This window comes from Boleophthalmus pectinirostris, unplaced genomic scaffold, assembly GCF_026225935.1.
Source record: "Boleophthalmus pectinirostris isolate CB_2022bp ecotype Guang Dong unplaced genomic scaffold, ASM2622593v1 HiC_scaffold_1, whole genome shotgun sequence".
NCBI classification, from domain to species: Eukaryota; Metazoa; Chordata; class Actinopteri; order Gobiiformes; family Gobiidae; genus Boleophthalmus; species Boleophthalmus pectinirostris.
The window spans coordinates 27,260,487-27,280,284 of NW_026570970.1; the positions used below are offsets into that span (position 1 = coordinate 27,260,487).

The 19,798-nt window shown below is 37.1% G+C and overlaps 1 protein-coding gene across 1 annotated transcript in view; it reads right to left on the reverse strand.

Annotated features, from left to right (window-relative positions):
- lrp1bb (low density lipoprotein receptor-related protein 1Bb) overlaps window positions 1-19,798 on the reverse strand; it is a 378,766-nt gene that overhangs the window by 253,427 nt on the left and 105,541 nt on the right. The window contains exons 7-9 of the mRNA XM_055149901.1: window positions 8,730-8,952; window positions 971-1,163; window positions 674-817 (exon numbers count right to left, since the gene is read on the reverse strand). Coding sequence (XP_055005876.1) covers window positions 674-817; window positions 971-1,163; window positions 8,730-8,952 — 560 coding nt within the window. The remainder of the gene's footprint in view (window positions 1-673; window positions 818-970; window positions 1,164-8,729; window positions 8,953-19,798) is intronic.

The window sequence follows — 19,798 nt, forward strand, 5'->3', positions numbered from 1 at the left end:
TGGTAACATTTCCACAATCTGAAACAAATTGTAGCGTTATGTAATTTGTGCACCAGTAACTTGCTTCTAAAGCTGTGGAATAGTGATAAATGACAAACTCTATACAATTACATGCATCATAGAGAAGCTAATCGCAGGTCAGCCACTGTTTATAGGATCCATCTTTTAAATTACTCATGATATACTGTTTACTGTTTAAATCAATTTAAGGCCACGAAATTACAGAGTTTCAACACACTTTTGCATATATTCAAATGCATGAAATGTAATGTATACCCAGTAGCATTGTCAGGTTCAAATGGCATTTCGTTTAATCTGAAAAGAGGGAAAGTAACATTATAATACTTTTTAAAAATGCGCAGACATTTTAGCGGTATAGGCCATGGACAATCACATACCTGTAATCATGGATACAAATGGTAATTTTAGTGTTAATTAGTACTTTTGTATATACATAAACTGCTCCATCATCAACAAAGCTATTTTAGAATCTGAAAACTACCAACAGGTTCCTACAAAACTAACAAACAAACAAAAAAACTTTCCTCAATCTACCTGTTAAGTTATAATTGAAAGAGCTTTGAGGATGGCAATACTGTACTAACAACTGTCATCTCATTCCACCAAACTCTATCACTATAAAGCAAATACACGGATAACAATTTATACTGACTTTTACAGGACTGGCCGTCTGATCCCAGGATGTAGCCCGTACGACAGCGACAGCTCCGAGACTTGTAGCTCCCGCTGAGAAGGCAGAGATGGGAGCAGCCACCCGGTCGCCCATAAGAATCCACCTCACATGAATGACTCCTCACTGACAACAACACAGAAAAAAAAGATGCACCTTTAAATGCCAATGCACCAGTCCCTAGAGACCAAACACTACAGATATACCCCTCTGAAGTTATGATAAAACTGACATTATAGTCTTGCTCCACACATAACCCTCATATGGTATGTTGTTTACCTTTTGGCTGAGTGAGCTTGTGGTAAACGCGCAGAGCTGGACTGTTCCCCAGGCTGGTGAGGACGCGGGGAGATGCTGTGATGTTAAAGCGATGGATCTGCAGAAGCTCCACACTGGCAGCGGTTTGGGAGGGGTCAGTGTGGGTGGCGTACAGGAAGTCCTCAAACACGGATAATGCAACAATGTGGGAGACCTGGGAAGGACACAAAAACATGTTTGTGAATATATTAATAATAGCAGAAGTCTTAAGGGTTGAAGAAAGCAAAAAAAGGTGCACATAAAATTACATAATATTCTTGATGAAGGGTCCATCGCCTAGCCTGATTCATCAGCCGGTTTCACTTCATGGAAACCGTCTGACCTCGCAGCATTAGGATTTGTTCGCTCGACGGTAGGCAGGTACTTTTTTTATTTAACAAGTCGCTGCTATTTGGTCGTGTCATATGTAACTGCTAACAGGGCTAACTGGTATATTAAGCTTTTCCCAAATCCCGTAGGAAGAAGTGCAACAATGTCTTTCTCCCTGATAAAATTCACCACACATTGTATTTGATCTGGCTTTAAATCCTCGATCTCGTGAATCGTTGGCAACACAGAATGTATGGCTCTTCACTGATTGGCTGGTGCCCGGACTCACACTTCTGGGGTTCTTGCAAACGGTCTAGTGTATTCTGATTCCTGACCTAGTCGCTGGAGAGAAATGAAATTGAGTGGAGACACTAGGTGCCACCAGCCTCGCTATCCATCGCCCTCATCTCCATGTAAATGTTGTAAAGTTAAAAAAAGAAATAATAATAATAATAGAACAGATTACCTAAAAATATTATTTATGGATTATTTGATCCATGACTATTGTATATTAACTTGCACAGTTGGTCAGGGAAAGTTCCACAATATGGCATAGAAATGTATCCATCTCAAGCAGGTGTTGTCACCAAGCATGTAGATAGTTAAATAAATACAAGATAGATCAATATAGAACATTCCAGACCATGCAATAACATCAGAGCAAGAGATTTCCCTAGAAAAGTTATACAGTGCATCTTTAAATTCAAATTTAATAAACAAAAACAAAACTAGTACATTATTTTGCCGTTTTTACTGTTATATTGTTATTATAATTATGATTGTGAATATATTATTACAATCATAATCATATCATCATATCAACTAACAAATTAACCTTGACATCCAAACCAAACAATAACACACACAAATATCTATAGCAAACGTGGCCGAAGTGAGTGTTAAGTTTGTAGCAGTGGTCGTATGGGGTCAGGGCTCTGGTGGAGGCTCTATGCTACATTTAGCAGACTGACATGCACAGGCTGTACGGCTGGCTGAGCTGTGTTCACTGCACCGAGGCTCACCGGACTGTGGCATTACATCAGGGCACCCGGAAACATGGGTCCACAAAATAAAAAACAAAGCATTCAGGCGTAGCTCTCTCAGGAAATGGCATAATAAGCAGTCCAGGTTTTGCATTAGAAGTTTCAATGCATCTCTATTTTATATGAAATTACAACGATGGATAGATCTTCAGTGATTAATTAAGATGGGGCTGTCTATTTTGTCTATTGCTAATATGCAGATGCTTTGTTGTGGCTGGATAAACATAGTTGAAAAATGATCACAGTGTAATGTCTATTATTTTGATTTCACTTGTACACATATAAATGGCTAAATTTGGTATTTAAAAACAGAATGATCTTAAAGAAGTACAGCAAAGATTTTATTACAGTTCCTTTATTGATCAAAAATACCTTGGAAAAACACGCTTTATTTCTGTGACTGGGGTCAATACAAGCATTCATGTTTCTGTTAAGGTGTTTGATTTCAACAAAAAGGCGAGAGTGACTGAAAAACTGTTGGTTAATGCTACTAGCTTGTGACTGTAAAGTTATTTGAGCTCACTTGTTGCTCTTTATGGTTAGAGTGTGTTAAAATAAAGCTCAGATTAAAGTCAAACTTGAGTAAAAGAGCTTCAGACAGAGTAGTACCTCTAATTGTCTTCAGACCGCAATTTCAAAGTATGAATTGCTGCTCACAAAAATAACACTTTGAAAACACATCCGATCTAAATATCTGTTAAATTTTGGACAGGGTAGTGTCTTAGGAACAAAAAGGATGCCACCTCTTTTAATGGAAAGGAACATCAGGTGTCCTAAGGTGGGAACAATGAGACAACTAGTTTTGCATGTGGAGGCCATTTCCAGTTTCTCTCTTGTGGTCTTTTTTTGGCTAGTTTTCCACTAGTGCTGGCTTTAGCTAAAATTATATCACTACTGGGAGTAAGAGGCCATTTCTTAACCATACAGAAGTTTCACAGACTGTCCAGCTTCTCCAGAATGGCATATCCAGACGTGCCATTGCAAGAAGATTTAATGTGTGTCCCTGCACAATCTCCAGAACATGGAGGAAATTTCAAGAGACGGGTAGTTACTCTAGGAGAGCTGTAATAGACATCTGGAGAAAACAAGGAAAACACTATCCATGCAACATCGTTCAGCATGAGCAGTTTGATGGTGGGTCAGTGATGGTCTGTGGTGGCATATCAATGGAAGGACACACAGACCTCTACTGGCTAGAAAACGGTAGGTTGGCTGCTGTTAGGTATCAGGATGAAACCCTTGAACCTATTGTCACACCCCAGTAGGTCCTGGGTTCCTTCTGTTGGATGACAACGCCTGGGCTCATGTGGCAAGGGCAGGCAGTATCTGGAAGATGAAGGGATTGATACAACTGAATCTGGGACATTATGTTTGGGTTCATTAGAAGCCTCCACGTTGCTCCTCAGACTTTACAGGAGCTAAGAGATGCCCTTACAAAGATTTGGGAGAACATCCCACGAGACACCATCCATGGTCTCATTAGGAGCAAGTCACGACTTTGTCAAACATGCATAGAAGCACATGGTGACCACACAAGATAGTGAGAAGCATTTTAGCTTGACAGATTGATTTTCAGGGTGTTTATACAATTAAGTCCTCTCTAGGCTGAATTTCCATTAAAAACTGTGTCATTATTTTGTTCCTAAGACATTGCCCTGTCCATATTTGTATTCATATCCCGCATACACATTTGATATTGAGATCTGATGTGCTTTCAAAGTGTTCCTTTTTTCGGGCAGTATATTTCTAATGTGTTACTATATAGACAGTGTAATCCCTGGTTCAATAACAGTAACAGTGGAACTACATAATCAATACAAGAATACCTGCTCTTGATCTCACTTGCGAGCCTAACTTTTGAGAATGTGAAAACAGCCCATAAAGCCCAGAATTTATACAGCGCCTTAAATTTAAATGGCAAAGCGCTTGGTTGAATTTGTAATGTAGATGTGTTAAGTAGTTTAATGAGGCCACAGGCTTATCAAGGCTAGCATTATGCAAAGAACACCTGCGCTCACAATAAGGTGCTTGAGATGAACATGTTCCTTCTCCCATAAAGAGTGGGTACCTTTTGTGCATAAAAGCAGATTTTAATGAATAGTCTTAATCTGTGATGAAAAGCTAGAGAGGTGCGAGAGGGGAGGGAGAGCCAGATACGTTTCTACTGTGAAAGACAAATGTACCAAATGTGTCCTCAAGACTTTGAAGTTTGTGTAAAAAATGAGTACATCACGACATGAATATACCACCTGTCTCTTGGCGATAAAGCTCTAAAATAGACACCCAGAAACGTCCTGTTATGTGGAAATGTAGAGGCTTTAAATTATAGTCAGGAAGAGAAGATAAGAGGAGCTGTTCTTGTTAACTTCACACGCCAATGATGTGAAAGTGTTCCCGAAAGACAAAAAAGATGCAAAAAACAAAAACAAAAAAAGACTTCAAACTATATAATTAATACCGTAACTAACTTTTGTGTGTGTGTGTGTGTGTGTTGAAAAACTTAATCTAATAACACACAATAATGTATAATTTTGGCCAAGTTTAAATGTAATGAGCCTATAATGTAATAAGAGTAACTATGGTGTTCTAATTGCATAATATCATCTTGCCAATAATTACTACCTTATCAGCTGCTGCTATTAAATTATCTGAGAAAATTTTCCTTGTCAGGCCAAAAATAACCAGCCAGTAATGTAATAACTTGTGATGTGTTACAGTTTTTGTCAGTTTGCCTAAATTTGAGTTCTTTTTATCTGCTTTTCAGTTCTTCTTTCGATCATTTCTTGTTTAGAACTACAAAGGCAATGATGTAATCCACTTTTAGACGTGCTTTAGCCCTAGATTAGCACTCCACAACACATTATTGGCCAGTTATTACATTTAAACATTTAAAAATGATTACATTATTGGGCATTATTACATCTCCATTGAGAATGTTCTATATTATGTTTGTAAATTTCTATTTCCACACAATCATGGCCACCCTGAGAAATGTACATATTGTATCTTATGTAAGTGGTTATTAAGCCTTAAGTCTTAACTTCTAACCCTGATCCCTAATTCCATTAATTCTGAATCATGCTTAAAAATCACTATATCGACTTTTCTGAAAGCTGGAACAATATCATTTTGGCAATATGATCAATTTTAAGCTGTTTGTGTTTGTAGAACCATGCTGCCGAACTGGTTGGGACTGAGCACAGACTAAAGCTTCACTCTTGAGCATGTGCATCAGACCTCAGGGCGACTGAAGCTGGACCAGACCAGAGCAGTGCTCATTTGCTTTCTGATGTTTCAAGACCATGAATTTATGCCTTATGCCGCAAGGCAAGACAATGGCCTCCATCAGGAAAGCAAGCTGGTGTTTGTCCTGCATCTGTCAGCTGAGACCATGCGGAAAAGCAACAGAAGAAGTTACAGGTTAGTTGTCTGACCTGCCAGAACCGCACACTTTGAGGAAACTTTACAAAGACAGGTGGATCTGGAGTTGTATCATGTCCTGATTTCAGAGGGTGTGATTGACAGGTGGATTAACCAATCAGACGCAAGCCCTGTTTGTGTCAAAAATAATAATCCATTTGGCTGCTTACACATGAAAAAAGAGAAAACTTTTGACTGACTTAATGGACTGAGAGACAGTGCAGATTTTTACTGAATCAACAATTAAAGCACTAAACTATTACTTACTTCAGGTAAAAGAAGTTCTATATTTTGTTCTGAATGATATGACAATTTTTGAATTGAATTGAGGTTTTTCACACTCTAAGGTCTGGCTCCAGTCCCCAGAATGTAGAAGGGACTGGCTGGTCAGGCAAACAGGTTAGGATTTAGGGGTTAGGGTTATATACCTCATTTGTATTTTCTTTCTTTCTTCCGTTCTTTAGTTGACAGGGACATTGAAAAATAAATGTGCTGCACAGACCAGATTTAGCAACAAGCTCATTTTCATCTGTTGTCAATGGGCAGGGGCAAAGTGACAGCAGGTAACAGTGAGCAGGTACTTTATAAAAAGTTCCATGCAATATTTGATGCACAGTTAAAACAAAAAAACAAATGCCAATAGCCATTCACCAATAGAGGGAGCAGCTCATCATTTCTCCAAATATAAATTTACAAATATTTACACATATATACATTATTTGTACAAACAGATGATCACTACTGGCTACAGCCCTGACTCTCTTTAAGCCACTTCTTCTAACATTGCATTTAAAATGTCCCAGAACACTGCACTCTGGGACATTTAGTAGTAGTTTTTATTGTTGGTTAGATGACATTTTTGAACCCTACAGGTATGACTTGGAGTCACTTAAGTCTCAAATACAAGACAAGACATGATTACTCAAACCTGCATGAATCAAGTGTGTGTCTATATATATATATATATATATATATATATATATATATATATATATATATATATATATATATATATATATATATACAGTTTTCTTCTGAAAAGTTTACAAGCTCATGAAGTTGATTTGACAGATTTTGTCCTCATACAATTGACAAAATACAGTTAGACTTAGACAAAACTCTATTGATCCAAACTTTATTAAATAAAATAGAAAAATAAGTGTGTGTGTGTGCATGTGTGTGTGCATGCGTGCATGTGTGTGCGTGTGCGACCAGATGTGAAACCTGAATGACACCACTGTCATTCCTGTTCCACGCCCAAGGACACACGTTTATAAGCAAGCAAAAACAAATATAAGGCAAAGAGTGAATGCTATGACGATGGTACAAAACATCTTAAATTTCTCCCTGTACCACATTTTCAGCTTTTCCTGTTTGTCCTTGAAATACCAGCTGATCCAGGAGCAAGGTGAGGCGAAAAAACTGTGGCTGAGGCAGGGGCATGCAAAACTACCCGTGTCCTCATGGCAGTGCTGGGGCTGGTTACTCTTAAATATTCTTTACAAACTGCTAAAAAGGAAGTACCATGCAGTTACTTCCATGATGTTTCTGTATTCCAAATATCCATGAGTTTCAGTATGGTGAAAAGCTACAACCGTTCAACAGCAAAATAAACAATTCAAAAACATATTATATCTTTTGTGTTTAAAATGGCACCATATAACAGGAAGTTGAAACCCATGAATGCATATTGTTACAGTAGACACATGCAGTAAAAACCTGTGCTGTCAAAGTGAAGCCATTTGCCCAACTTGTTCAGATCAAAGCTAAGACTGGTGATATTAAGTGCAGTATAATATGATAAGTTATGACTTCAGTAATTCATATTTCATAAGGCAAACTTTTGCCAAACTGACTGGAGGACTTCTTCTGTCAAAAACTTAACTATGTTTGGGAATGAGGTATCTCTGATAGTGTCCCTCCACTATTTAGTTTGCATTTAGTTTAGTGAGAGGTTTATGAAATGTGGTACAAATTATGGGTAAGATAATAAAACAGCATTCTTGAGTGTAGACTCAGTCTGTCTGTTTGATTATAATCACTATGTCATATGTGATCAGAAAACATCTCCAATTATTTATCTTCAGGTTAAGACCACATTGACTTCTGCATTTTAAACGGAACATTTGCTTTGAAGGAAAATACTTCACATGCTTCAAGTCAGAGTTGAAGTCCCCCCTGGTTGATTATTAGAAAAGTATTGTTGTTTAATTGTTGTGGCTATTGGTGTAGTTATTATGGAAGCCGAGAGGGGTCACAACAAACACAAACGCTGCAACAAATACAAATGTGACAAAACAACAAAAAGTCACAACACACCGGAAAAAGTCACAACGGAAATGACCATGGGACTCTATTTGAATGCAAACACTACAAATACAAATACAAACACTACAACACAAACGGAAACGCAGCAACACAATAAAAAGCCACAACACATTAAAAAGCCACAACGGAAGTGACCGCGGGACTCTATTTTTCAACGGACTGAGCAAGCAGCAAGTGAAGAAGAAGAACTACAACGTGAAAAGTAAAGGAACGGAGAAGTTGGAAACGGAAGTAAAAGTAATTTATTGTTTTATCATTATTCATTTCACGTTGTAGTTCTTCTTCACTTGCCGCTTGATCGGTCCGTAGAATCCCGCGGTCACTTCCGTTCTGGCTTTTTGATGTGTTATGGCTTTTTTATGTGTTACGGCATTTGCGTTTGTGTTGTGGCGTTTTTATTTGTTGCAGCGTTTGCATTAAAATAGAGTCCCGCGGTCATTTCCGTTGTGGCTTCTTTTGGTGTGTTGTGGCTTTTTTCTGGTTTGTTGTGGCTTTTTGTTGTGTTGTCGCATTTGTATTAGTTGCGGCGTTTGCGTTTGTTGTGACTGCTCTCGACTTCCGTAAGTTATAATAAAGTGTACAGAAAAAGGGCAAGCTAAACCCTGAAATGTCAAACTCACTTGACTCCCGTGGATAATGGTCTGCCTGTTCTTGCCGTTGTAATCCACCACCTCGATGTAGTCCAGGTAGGCATCAGCCCAGTACACCAGCTTCTTGAGCAGGTCCAGAGTGAGGGCGGTGGGCTGCTCCATCCTGTGGTCCACCAGGCGAGTGCGGTTTGAGCCATCCATGTTACAGCGTTCCAGCTTGGCGATGTTCCCATAATCAGTGAAGAAGAGCATCCTGGGAAAACAGAGAGTAAAAAGAACAAGTTTGTTTAGTGAAGAGAAATTACTGGGAAGTAGGGCTGTAGTCCTTTAGTCATTGAGTTAATTAATAGATTAAGAGTGTCTTAGTCAACCATTTTTTTTAGTCAACTAATCATCTTTCATAGATTATAAGGATTTATATGGGACAACAACAGAAATGAGAAGCTAGTGAGTCAGTTAAGAGGTATTTATTTGTATGTAAAAATGCAGATTTTTTTTCATTTGTGCATTGTTGTGTACATATACTGTGTGACGGAAAGTAACTGTTCACTGACTAAAATCCTCTCAGTTCCAAAACACAATAAACGTTGCATTTTCTATAGCTGTGTTGTCATTTGTAGCATGTTGTTTTTACATGTCATTATTAAATTATTACTACAAGTTAACAGAACTTGAGGAGTCATACTTAAGGGTTATAAGTTAGTAGAACTTGCAAAATCATAGTAATTAATGTTGAATATAATAAGGTAACAGAACTTGCCAAGTCACTGTAAATAGGGTCAAATATTATGTGCTAGTAGAACTTTCCAAATCCTAGCAATTTGTGTTAAATTTCAAAAGGTTAAACGACAAAGTAAAACCCATTTAGTGTAAAGTGGCTACAGGAAGTACACTATACTTGGAGTTTAGCTGATTGAGGCAAGTAAAGTACTTACTAGATTTACTTGAGTGCTGTGGATGTGCATTTTGTTTCCTAAGTAAACCTTAGTTGCCAGTGTTTACAGTGTACATGTTTTTAGATGAGTACTGCTATACTATGTAGGGTAGACAATTTTGTGTATATAAGGTATATGTTTTAAATGGTAAAACATGCTTAGAAGGATAGGTGGCCTTTTCAACAAGCAAGCAATCATTTTCAGTCTCATGTAAGATGCATGTTTGTACTGACAAAATTAGTTTAGTGTTGTAATGAAAGAGAAACAAATTGCAATGTTCCTCTTAACAGCAGTTTCATTAATTGTTTTGTGTTTTGTGTCATCCCCTCATCGACCATCAGCCAATCTGAAAAAGAAAAGGTCCATATAACAGGAAGCTGAAGCTGAAACATGAAACTCATGAACAGTAATAAAAGCATTACTTATCCGAATAATTTACACATCATATGCATTTTACGAAATATTATCCATTAAAATGACATCACATGATTTTTAAGTATCAGGAGTCTATTTACCATAAATGTAAAGACTTAACTGGACCTGTGATTTCAAAGTAGCACGTGTTAATTAACCAATCAGCAATAAAAGATATTACTTGCAGACACCAGTGGTTTTATAAGCTATAAATATGAGTATAGTTAGGCCACTTGCTCGGTCTGCAATTACTGAAATGTTTAATAGCTTGAATCCTTTTTCAAAGCAGACACAGGAACAAGAAGGGGAAGTTTTCATTTTTAAATAACAAGAAGCCTTCAAAGAAATCTAACAATGTTTAATTAATTCTGAGTTTATTATAAAATCAGAACTTAAAAGTGTAATTTTTTCTTTCGGGTCTGACTTCTTCTATTTGAGGGAAACTTTCAAAGGCCTTGTTCAAAACCTATTGTGCATTTTCCACTATGATGCAGCAGCAGTGTCTTCTCCTGGAGGCAAGAGTAATAAAAGCAGCACTTTCTATTTCCTTTGTGGTAATTCTGGGGACATTTAGAGGCACGGCGCGGAGAACCCGGGGGTACGTAAGTTAAAATAAATAAAAGACAACGTGAGATACGCACAGGAGCCAAACCATTTAATGTCTAAAAACAGTCAGGATGGCTTAAAGTCAATTCTTGGCGAAGCAGGAGGTCCATGTAACTCCGGGGAGCAGGTGCTGTAATGTCTGCCAGTTCATTTGTTTCTCAAAATAGGTGCAATGTTTCATGGTGTGATCACATGACGGGCCTGTCACTTTAAGCGTTTTGAATAGGGAGGAATCTGTCACTTGGGAGGAGGGAATGCGATTTTGACTGTCGGGCTGCAACTATATTTACAAATAACGGACAATAATATAGAAAGAAGACATGCTTTTGTCTGCTACACCAGTCAAAAGTTTGAACACACCCACTCATTCCATGATTTTATCTTTATGTTTACTGCTTTCAACATTTTGTATACACACAGAAGGCAACAAATATATGAATCAAGATATATGTAACTGCATAGTAGAGAAAGTTAAGTAAGTCAACAAAATATGTGTATTTTGTATTCAAATTTTCAAAGCAGACACCCTTTGCTTTGCCGACAGTGCTGCATACTCTGGGCCTTTTTGATAAAGTCTCCTCAAATGGTTTTCACTTCACAGCTATGCCATGTCAGGGTCAAGAAATACCAAACGCACAAATCAGTGTTCAAAGCAGAGTGCCTATATATTTAAAATGTTTAAATCTAAAATAAGTTTTGAGTTATTTTGAGTTTATTTTTTGCTTGCTACTTTTCATGTGTGTTGATTAATAGTTTTGATGACTTCGGTGCGAGTCCATAATGTAAATCAGCAGTGTCAAGCTCAAATTCACAGAAGGCCAAAATTAAAAACTGGGACTAAGTCATGGGCCAAACTAAATATTTATTGAAAAATTTTAACAACATCTGCATGTTTTCTCTTCTTTTGAGATATGTAATGTTAAACCTTTTCTTATTAAAATAAATGTTTAATAATAGCTTTGTTTAAACACTGAATCCAGAACAAGCATAACATAAAATAATAACCAAATTTGAAATAAGGACTAGCCAGCTCTAATACATATTTGATATGATCTCGCGGGCCAAATATAAATATTTCGTGGGCCAAATTTGCCCCACTGGGCCTTGTTTGACATGTCTGATGTAAATCATGGAAATAAAGAAGAAACATAAATGCAAAACATAAAGCAATGTTGAAAAAATAAATAAATAAATAAATAAATCTAATAAAATCAAATTCAAATCTGCAATCTTACTTTATTTTATGCTGCAGAGATAGGCAGAAAACTGTGATGCCTCGATATTAGAAGTATAAAATGCCAGTGTACTCCCAAAAGCTTTGTTGTGGCTGAATAAGCATAGCTGAAAAATTATCATAATGTCTATGTGTTATTTAAATTTCACTTGTACACATATAAATGACTAAAGTGGCATCCTAAAGACGCACTATGTAACTTTCCTAGTGGAAGGTCTGCCACTTCCATGTCTCCACATCTTTTGCCTGGAAGATTTCACAGTACATTATTAAAGGGACAGTCAGGAATTTTGGACATAGGACCTCATTTCCTATATAGCCAGAGTGTTGAAGACGTGTGGAGACACTTCACATCGACAGTCTGGCGTTATAATTGTTTTGCATCGAGTGCTTTGTGGATTGGGTAAGACTGTTTTTAATGGCAGGCTAACTATGGCCATTGACATACACTAGCCTAGCACCAGCGACCTCTGCAAATACAAGGACTGGATGGAATATTTTAAGAACTGTTTCCACACGTCTCCAACACTCTTGCTAAATAGGAAATGAGGTCCTATGTCCAAAATTCCAGACTGTCCCTTTAAAGTTGTACAGCACCAATTCTATTACAGTTCCTTTATTGCTCTAAAATACCCTGAAAAGCATGTATTCTTTCTGAGTGGGATTGGCTCTCCACAGACCTGACCTATAATTTGGCCTGCTGGAACCACCTGCTTGTGTTGAGAGAGATAGACAAGATTAATACTGTGCTGTTCCATGTAAAGCAATAACTTAATGATAGAGTATTTTGAAGAGGAGGAGATGGAGAGAGTGACTGTTTGTATTGTACAGTATGAAAGTGGTCTTCAATCAGTTTATAAAAGCTAATAAAATGAAATTCAAATCTGCAATCTTGATAGAAACACAGAACACCAGTGTACTCCCAAAACAGTGTTCTACTATTAAAGCTAATATGCTCAGAACATTTAAATCTCCTTATCAACCATCAAGCCATCTTTTTATTTTAAACTGCGCCCCACTGCTCGTCTCCCGTCTGCACTAATTAACATGCAAACCTCGTCTCCGCCTCTTCCCCCGTGTCCTGCAGCGGCCGCGCGAGGACAGAGCCCCCGCAGCCTTCAATGATAACAAGCAGCAGTGAGCCGACTTAATCTGCACCAGTCAAGTCTACGGAGAGATGTGATGACCTCTGACCTCTGGAGGGGGAAAAAAAGAGCGACGTCAGCAATGATCGTAGAAGCAGTCTCCCCAAACAGGTGCACCTTTACGTAGCATACCGATGATAGCTTCTCAGGATTAGGATGGTGCTGATTCTGTACTTGTGTATTCTGGGGCTATATAGAAAGATTGGTTTGAGATTTGTGAAATGAGCACCCATGATACTATCCATAACATAGAGGTGCAGTCTCCAATAGCTAATAAGGACAAAGACTGAAGATTCTGCTCTATAAGGTGAAAATCATTTGTGCTATATTGAGCTTGATGCTTTTAGACATAAAATATAAAATGAGAAAATATTACAGTGTGGAAAGATCTAAAATGAATGTGGGTAAGCCAAAAACGATTGTTAAAGAGGCTGTGCCCGATTTTATTTTCAGATAATAAAATAAAATCTTTTTATGCTCCAGTACAGATATATTATAAAAGCTGCTCTTACAGAGAAAATGAAACCAATGTCTGCTGTATGGATCTAATTATAGAGAGTTTTATTCTCTGCAAAACAGTAAGTGCACCATTAGCATGCTAATGTTTGTTAGCTTTACCGTTATGTGTTTATAAAGTAATTACTATTCACACTTACGTCACAAACCAGGAAGAAAAATTAGAAAATGGCCCAGTTTTCTTCATTTACTGTGTTTTTTGGACTATAAATTGCACTTTTTCATGGTTTGGTTAGTCCTGTGACTTATACTCCGGTGCGACTTATATATTAAAATGTTCACGCTGACAGCCACGAGATAGCACTCTAGGCTTGTGCGCCAGTGTCTGCTACTTCTAATACTCCTGTACCACTGTCACTTGGTGCTCTGCAAATGTTTCCTGCAGAAAGAGCCGCTGTCCTGTTGCATGTGGTGAAATATGCAGCTGACAATGGTAATCCAGCAAGAAAGAAAGTTTAGTACAGTGAGCAACTTGCTCACTGTTTAGTACAGTGAGCAAGTTGCAACTTTCCTGGAAGTCATTGGATGGATCGACAAAGCCTGAACTTCAGTAACAACTCAAACCATCCTATCAGGATTCAAAAAGGCTGGAATAATTCTAACTGGAACCAATGCTGAGTCTGACGAGAGCTGCGCAGAAGAGGAAGTGGCGCTCCGTTTAACTCTGGAGGTCACAGAGGATGAATAATTCAATGGAGTTAATTATTTGAAGTGAGATAGAGAGTTTGGTAATCTTGTTGTGCTGTTTGTGCTATAGTTATCTGAATAACTCTTAATATGTTACATTAACAGCCAGTTGTGATCTATTCTATTGTGATTACTATAACATGTTTTTCAAGATGAAATGTTAGTTCCTGGGCTCTGATTTTATAAAATAAATGTCCCCCAAAAGGTTTTTTTCTTCTTCATTATGCATTTTTTGGCTGGTGCAACTTATACTCCAGAGTGACTCATAGTTCCATTATGTTCGGCTAATCAACAATTATAACCATACCTCAGTTTTCATCATTTCCCCACTGATACACAACTCTGAGCACACTGGGTACATGCAATTAGAAGAGATGAGGATGATTCCAAACAGCACAAATGTATGCAGCCTTCATTTTACCAGTAGTGACATTTAATTCAATGGGTTTTTTATCACAGTCGATCGGCGAGCCCAGTATCGATAACTAACTACACCAGAAGTTGTCATCGTATATGTTTTGAAACGTCTTCCAGGTTTGTGACATAAGCGTGAATAGAGCCTATTGCAGTGATTAATTTGGGATGCTCATAATGTATTAGATAGGTGAGCAGGCCTTTACAACTTACAAAAAAAGGCTTTTATTATAGAAACATAGTATTAGATTTTGAAAAATGAAATGAAACGGCAGTATAGAATAACATCATTAATACAAATGTATTGTCACATTACCAGAAATTCATTAGCATACTTAGTTCAAGAAAGCCAACGTTTTTAGTAGACCAGACGAAAGCAATTCAGTGATTTTAAATATTTTGTGTAGACTAGATTTGAATAACAGTCGCTGCCAAGCTGTTGTCACTGTTGAGCTGCTGTATAATGCTAATGCCAATGGTAATGCTAATGATACAGAGCTCAGCCAAGCCACTGTTTTGACTGGAAGAAAAACGGTGTCAAGATGTCAACTTTACATAACTCATACACATCCAGGATTCTCACAATAAACTGTAGAGAAAGAGAGAAGCTTGGTAAGAATGCCTACGTTTCATTAAGTCAGATAATAAGCAGTGTGAATCTATTGATACTTTGCAGCTGATGTCATCAACAATCTTGTGGGGGTGATACTAACTGTAGGCACTGCTCTGTCTGAGGCTTTGCTAGACTCTGCTTTATTTTAACACAATCTGACCATAAAGAATTGACTTAGCTGGAACTACAAATGATCTGATTTGTGCTGTTAAACAAGACTCCCACACATAAAATTACAGTCACAAACTAACTAGCATTAGTACTTTTAACAGTTTTTCACTTAATCACACTCCACACCATTTTTGTTGAAAAAACACCTAAAAAGGACCATGATTGGCTAACATTGATCACAGGCTCCTCAAAATGTGCTGTTTAAATCCATTTAGTTTTTTGTTTTGTTTTTTGGGCAGTGTTCGTTAATGTGTCCATTGTATCATCACCGTATCTCCAAAACTTTCCACCACAGACACCAATGCACAACACCCCCAGCTTCATATGACAGGAAAGTATCAATATGAATCTTTAAACATTTTAAATCCTGCAGTATAAGCAAAATAACAGAAGCATCCTCCAGTTATTGTTGTGTTAGCCATTACAGGAAAAACATAATAATAAAAATGTATTTGTTGGCTCATTTAAAGGACCATTATGGAACTTTTCAGGAGTTATTGCTTGGCCCAGAATGTTCCACTTGCACCATTTCAGTTACAGGCGTTTTAATTTCTTTAAAAAACTGAAAAAAAAAACTTTAATTTCTCCAGAGATCGGACCTAATACCTGGCCTGGGGACGTTACCTTTATGTCTCCATGACCTGTACTCAATTTTTCTAGCACAATTTGTCTTGCCCCAGTCCCTGTCAGCATCTAATTATAAAGCGTTTTATTTTCTCAGAATCAGGAAGTTATCATGCTTGTTGTTTTAGCTTCAATCTGGCCTCTAAAAGAGTGAAAAGCATGTACAAACTCATCATGGTGAATAATTACGATGCTCCAAATGCATAAGCGAAGTTACTGCAAACTGTTTAAAATTAACTACTTCTGTTTTTCACATTTTAAGACATTTTAAATCAGGTAAGGCACGTTTAACGCTATACGTCTCTGTAGTCTTATCTTCAAGGGCACAAATAGTTGGCTGAACCTTCACCAGAAAAGCTACATAGTTCTCCTTTGAGAAAAGATTGTCAATGCTATAACACTTGTTTTGCCTGAAAACGTATAGACCAAAACTCAAGTGGACTCAAATTGGACCTCCACAGTTTCAGAGCATATTGTACAAACATAGGCCCCAGACTGCGTTGCTCCTCTTATTTTCACTCCACTGCTCCGGGCTGACAGACCTCTCTCAGCTTGTTCCTCCACAAACACATGTACTAGCGTTTGACCAATTAGACCTCAGAAACTCCTCTATAGTCAATCGAGCAGACTCCCTAAGCTGGTCCCACTACTGCATCTATAACATCATCCACTATGCGCACAGTATGGAAGCTGCACTGTACAATGTAATGGTGTGGCGTTACAACATGACAGAAACAAATGCTCAAAGAAGCTCTAAACTTAATAATTTAGGCACAAAGGCACAAAGCAACACAATCATTACAAATTCTATCTTTTGTTTTATATGCATCAATTTATTTATAAATCAAAATGTCTTATGGTTTAGTTCTGGCTAAGATCAGAAATGGAAACTACAGTGCAATTAAAAATGCTCAAGTTAGTGTAATTTTGTAGATTTTGGTGTAATTGTAATTGTAAGTAGATTTCTGAACAAGTGATGTGGCATAATTCTGTCAAATACTTACATTTACAATTGTAGGAGTTACTGAGTCCCAAAAACTTCTGCTGAATATATTCCTTTCTGTAGTTACAGCCCCACATGAGCAGACTGCATCACCTACTCTCATTGCCCTGTTTCAGTGAAAACGCTGATTCTAGTTTAAAACAACTCACTTCAGTGTTAAACCCGTAGCTGAATCAAGTTTTGAATAAAGGACAAATTTAATGATAGTAGCAATTCATAGCTTTTCCCCTTGGTTTGGGGCAGAGTATATAAATAAACGTACAGTACATGAGACAATGTACACAGTGGAGTAGTGGGGATTTTTTAAGTGGGGATACGTGATTTTATCAATGTGGTCACTATAGGACAGTACTGCAGATATCATGAGCCTATGCAGGTTGTTTTCACCATTGCCAATAGCTCCGGTTTGACATTTAAGCTGTAGGCAATATATTATATATATATATATATTTTTTTTTTTTATATATATATCTCATGTCGGGAGAAGTGGGTGGACGGTGTACCCCCACGTACCACGCTCACTACATCCCTAAATCTAGATACAACTACACCTATTTCTGACTGTCATAGATTTTAGCAACTTTCTCTAATTTTCACTATTTCCACTTTATGTTTTTCTTTTTCCCTTTTTGTATATATACCTTAGGAGTCAAAAGTGTCTCATTCAATATTGTTCCTCTTATTTTTACTACTTTCTACAATCAGATACATACGGAAGACATCAAATATATGAAGTAATGTATATGACTATGTAGCAAAAGAAAAAAGGTAATAACTTATTCATATACTTAAAGTAGCCACCCTTCGCTTTGCCTTTGCTTTATTTAGTAGTGTAGAACTTTTTTTTCATTACTACATAATTCCATATATATTGCTTCATGTCTTTTGTACATACAGTATCTCGAGTGTAAAACTAATAAAAATAAGGGGAAAAAACATTGAATGAGATGGTGTGTCCAAACGTTTGACTAGTAGCATACATTCAAAGCTTATTAACACTAAAATACCCAAAAACTTGTAATACAATATTATGCAAACATTACAAGTAGCATTCAGTACAGATAATTGCATCTCACATCATATCTGTATTTCTAACCGGCACCAAACACATCAAAAACGGTTCCAGTCTCATTAAAAACAAAGCAGTTAGTTATTTTTAATTAGACTCAGTGGCATAGAAGTGGCAACCAAAGCAAAATAAAGTCATTTCACAACAATAAAGGCATCTTAAAGCCATGTGTTTCAAACAATATTAGCTTTTCTACTGGGAGGTTAATCACAACACTCAGTGTAATTGTTGCTCATATTTGGATCACTTAAACCATAACAAGGGAATTATGGATTTTCATTTTGTATTGGGCAATTATAGCATTATACAATAGTTTATGAAGCCACTCGCCCAATGACAGCCATTCAAACATGCCACACGATAATGCAACAATATAGATTTGTGTTCATTAAAAAAAACATTTACTTATGGGAACACTTAAGCTGCAGTGTTTATTGTCATTAAAGATATACAAGATCATTCAATTTACATCAGTTCTTGTTGGAAATGGTAGCCTTTTAGACTTTATTGATCCAGAACAGGAATTATTTGGACACCGTAGCTCACACATCATAATATAATACAATAACAAAGAGCGAAAATATAAATGCTACTAATAAATTCAGAATATGTAGCAAAAATAGCAAGAGACTGGTGTCAAATAAGGCGTAAGTATACAAATGTATGTGTGCAAGTAAAAATAAAATATAGAAATATAATAATACAAATATATCTCAGCCATATACAGGAGGAGGCTAAGGAGAAACAGTGCAAAGATGAAATAATGATTGACAGTACACAGGGTTATCTGTTACATTAGGGTGAGTTGTTGTATGGAGTATGGTATGAATGTAGGCCTGTATCTCTCACTGTTTGAGCAAGCTGTAGGAGGTTGTTGGAGAATGAGCTCCTCTGTTCCTCTATAGACTGGTGCAGTGGTTTTATAAGAGTTGTAGATTATTTCAGCCTTACAAACATCTACAAAATACAGTTATTTTATTAATACTTTTTAAATGTAATCCTTTTTGACTGCAATAATGGGACTAAATGCTCATCAAAAGAGAAGTGAGAAGACCTTTCAACCTTCAAAAAATCCTCCAATAAAGTATTCCTGACCAAGTCTACTTCAGGATCTGAAAATAGTTCCCCAGGTGCTCCAGCGGCAGTAAAGGATGGGTCAAATGCAGAGGACAAATTTCCCTATGGGGACAATAAACGCTAACCTTAACTTTAATCCGACCTTAAAATTAAAAACTGCAGTTATTTTTTTATTAATATGTTTTAAATTAGAGAGGAGAAAAAGCGACCTTTCTATTTTACTGTTGCCTCTCCATAAAATATAAAAAAATAAGATGATATAGATTAAGAATTGCTACATTCAGGTAAAGGCCAGTGTGCAGTGGATATGTTGGAAAGGCACACAGAGATTTGCTTCATGTTGGATCAATGTGACTAATTTGCTCCAATTCAGCAGATTTCCATGATTCGGTTTCTACTGTCATTATATCAATACAGCCACTATAGGGTCAAGCATTGATTATTGCTGACTATATATGTTGCAAAACAGGGAAAATAACAAATGAATCAATAGATATCCAACGTGTGGACCTATTGCAATTAAAACCACACACAGAAATGAATCTAACAGCTGAAATAGATGAAACTTGGAATGCAATGGTTTGTTAGAAC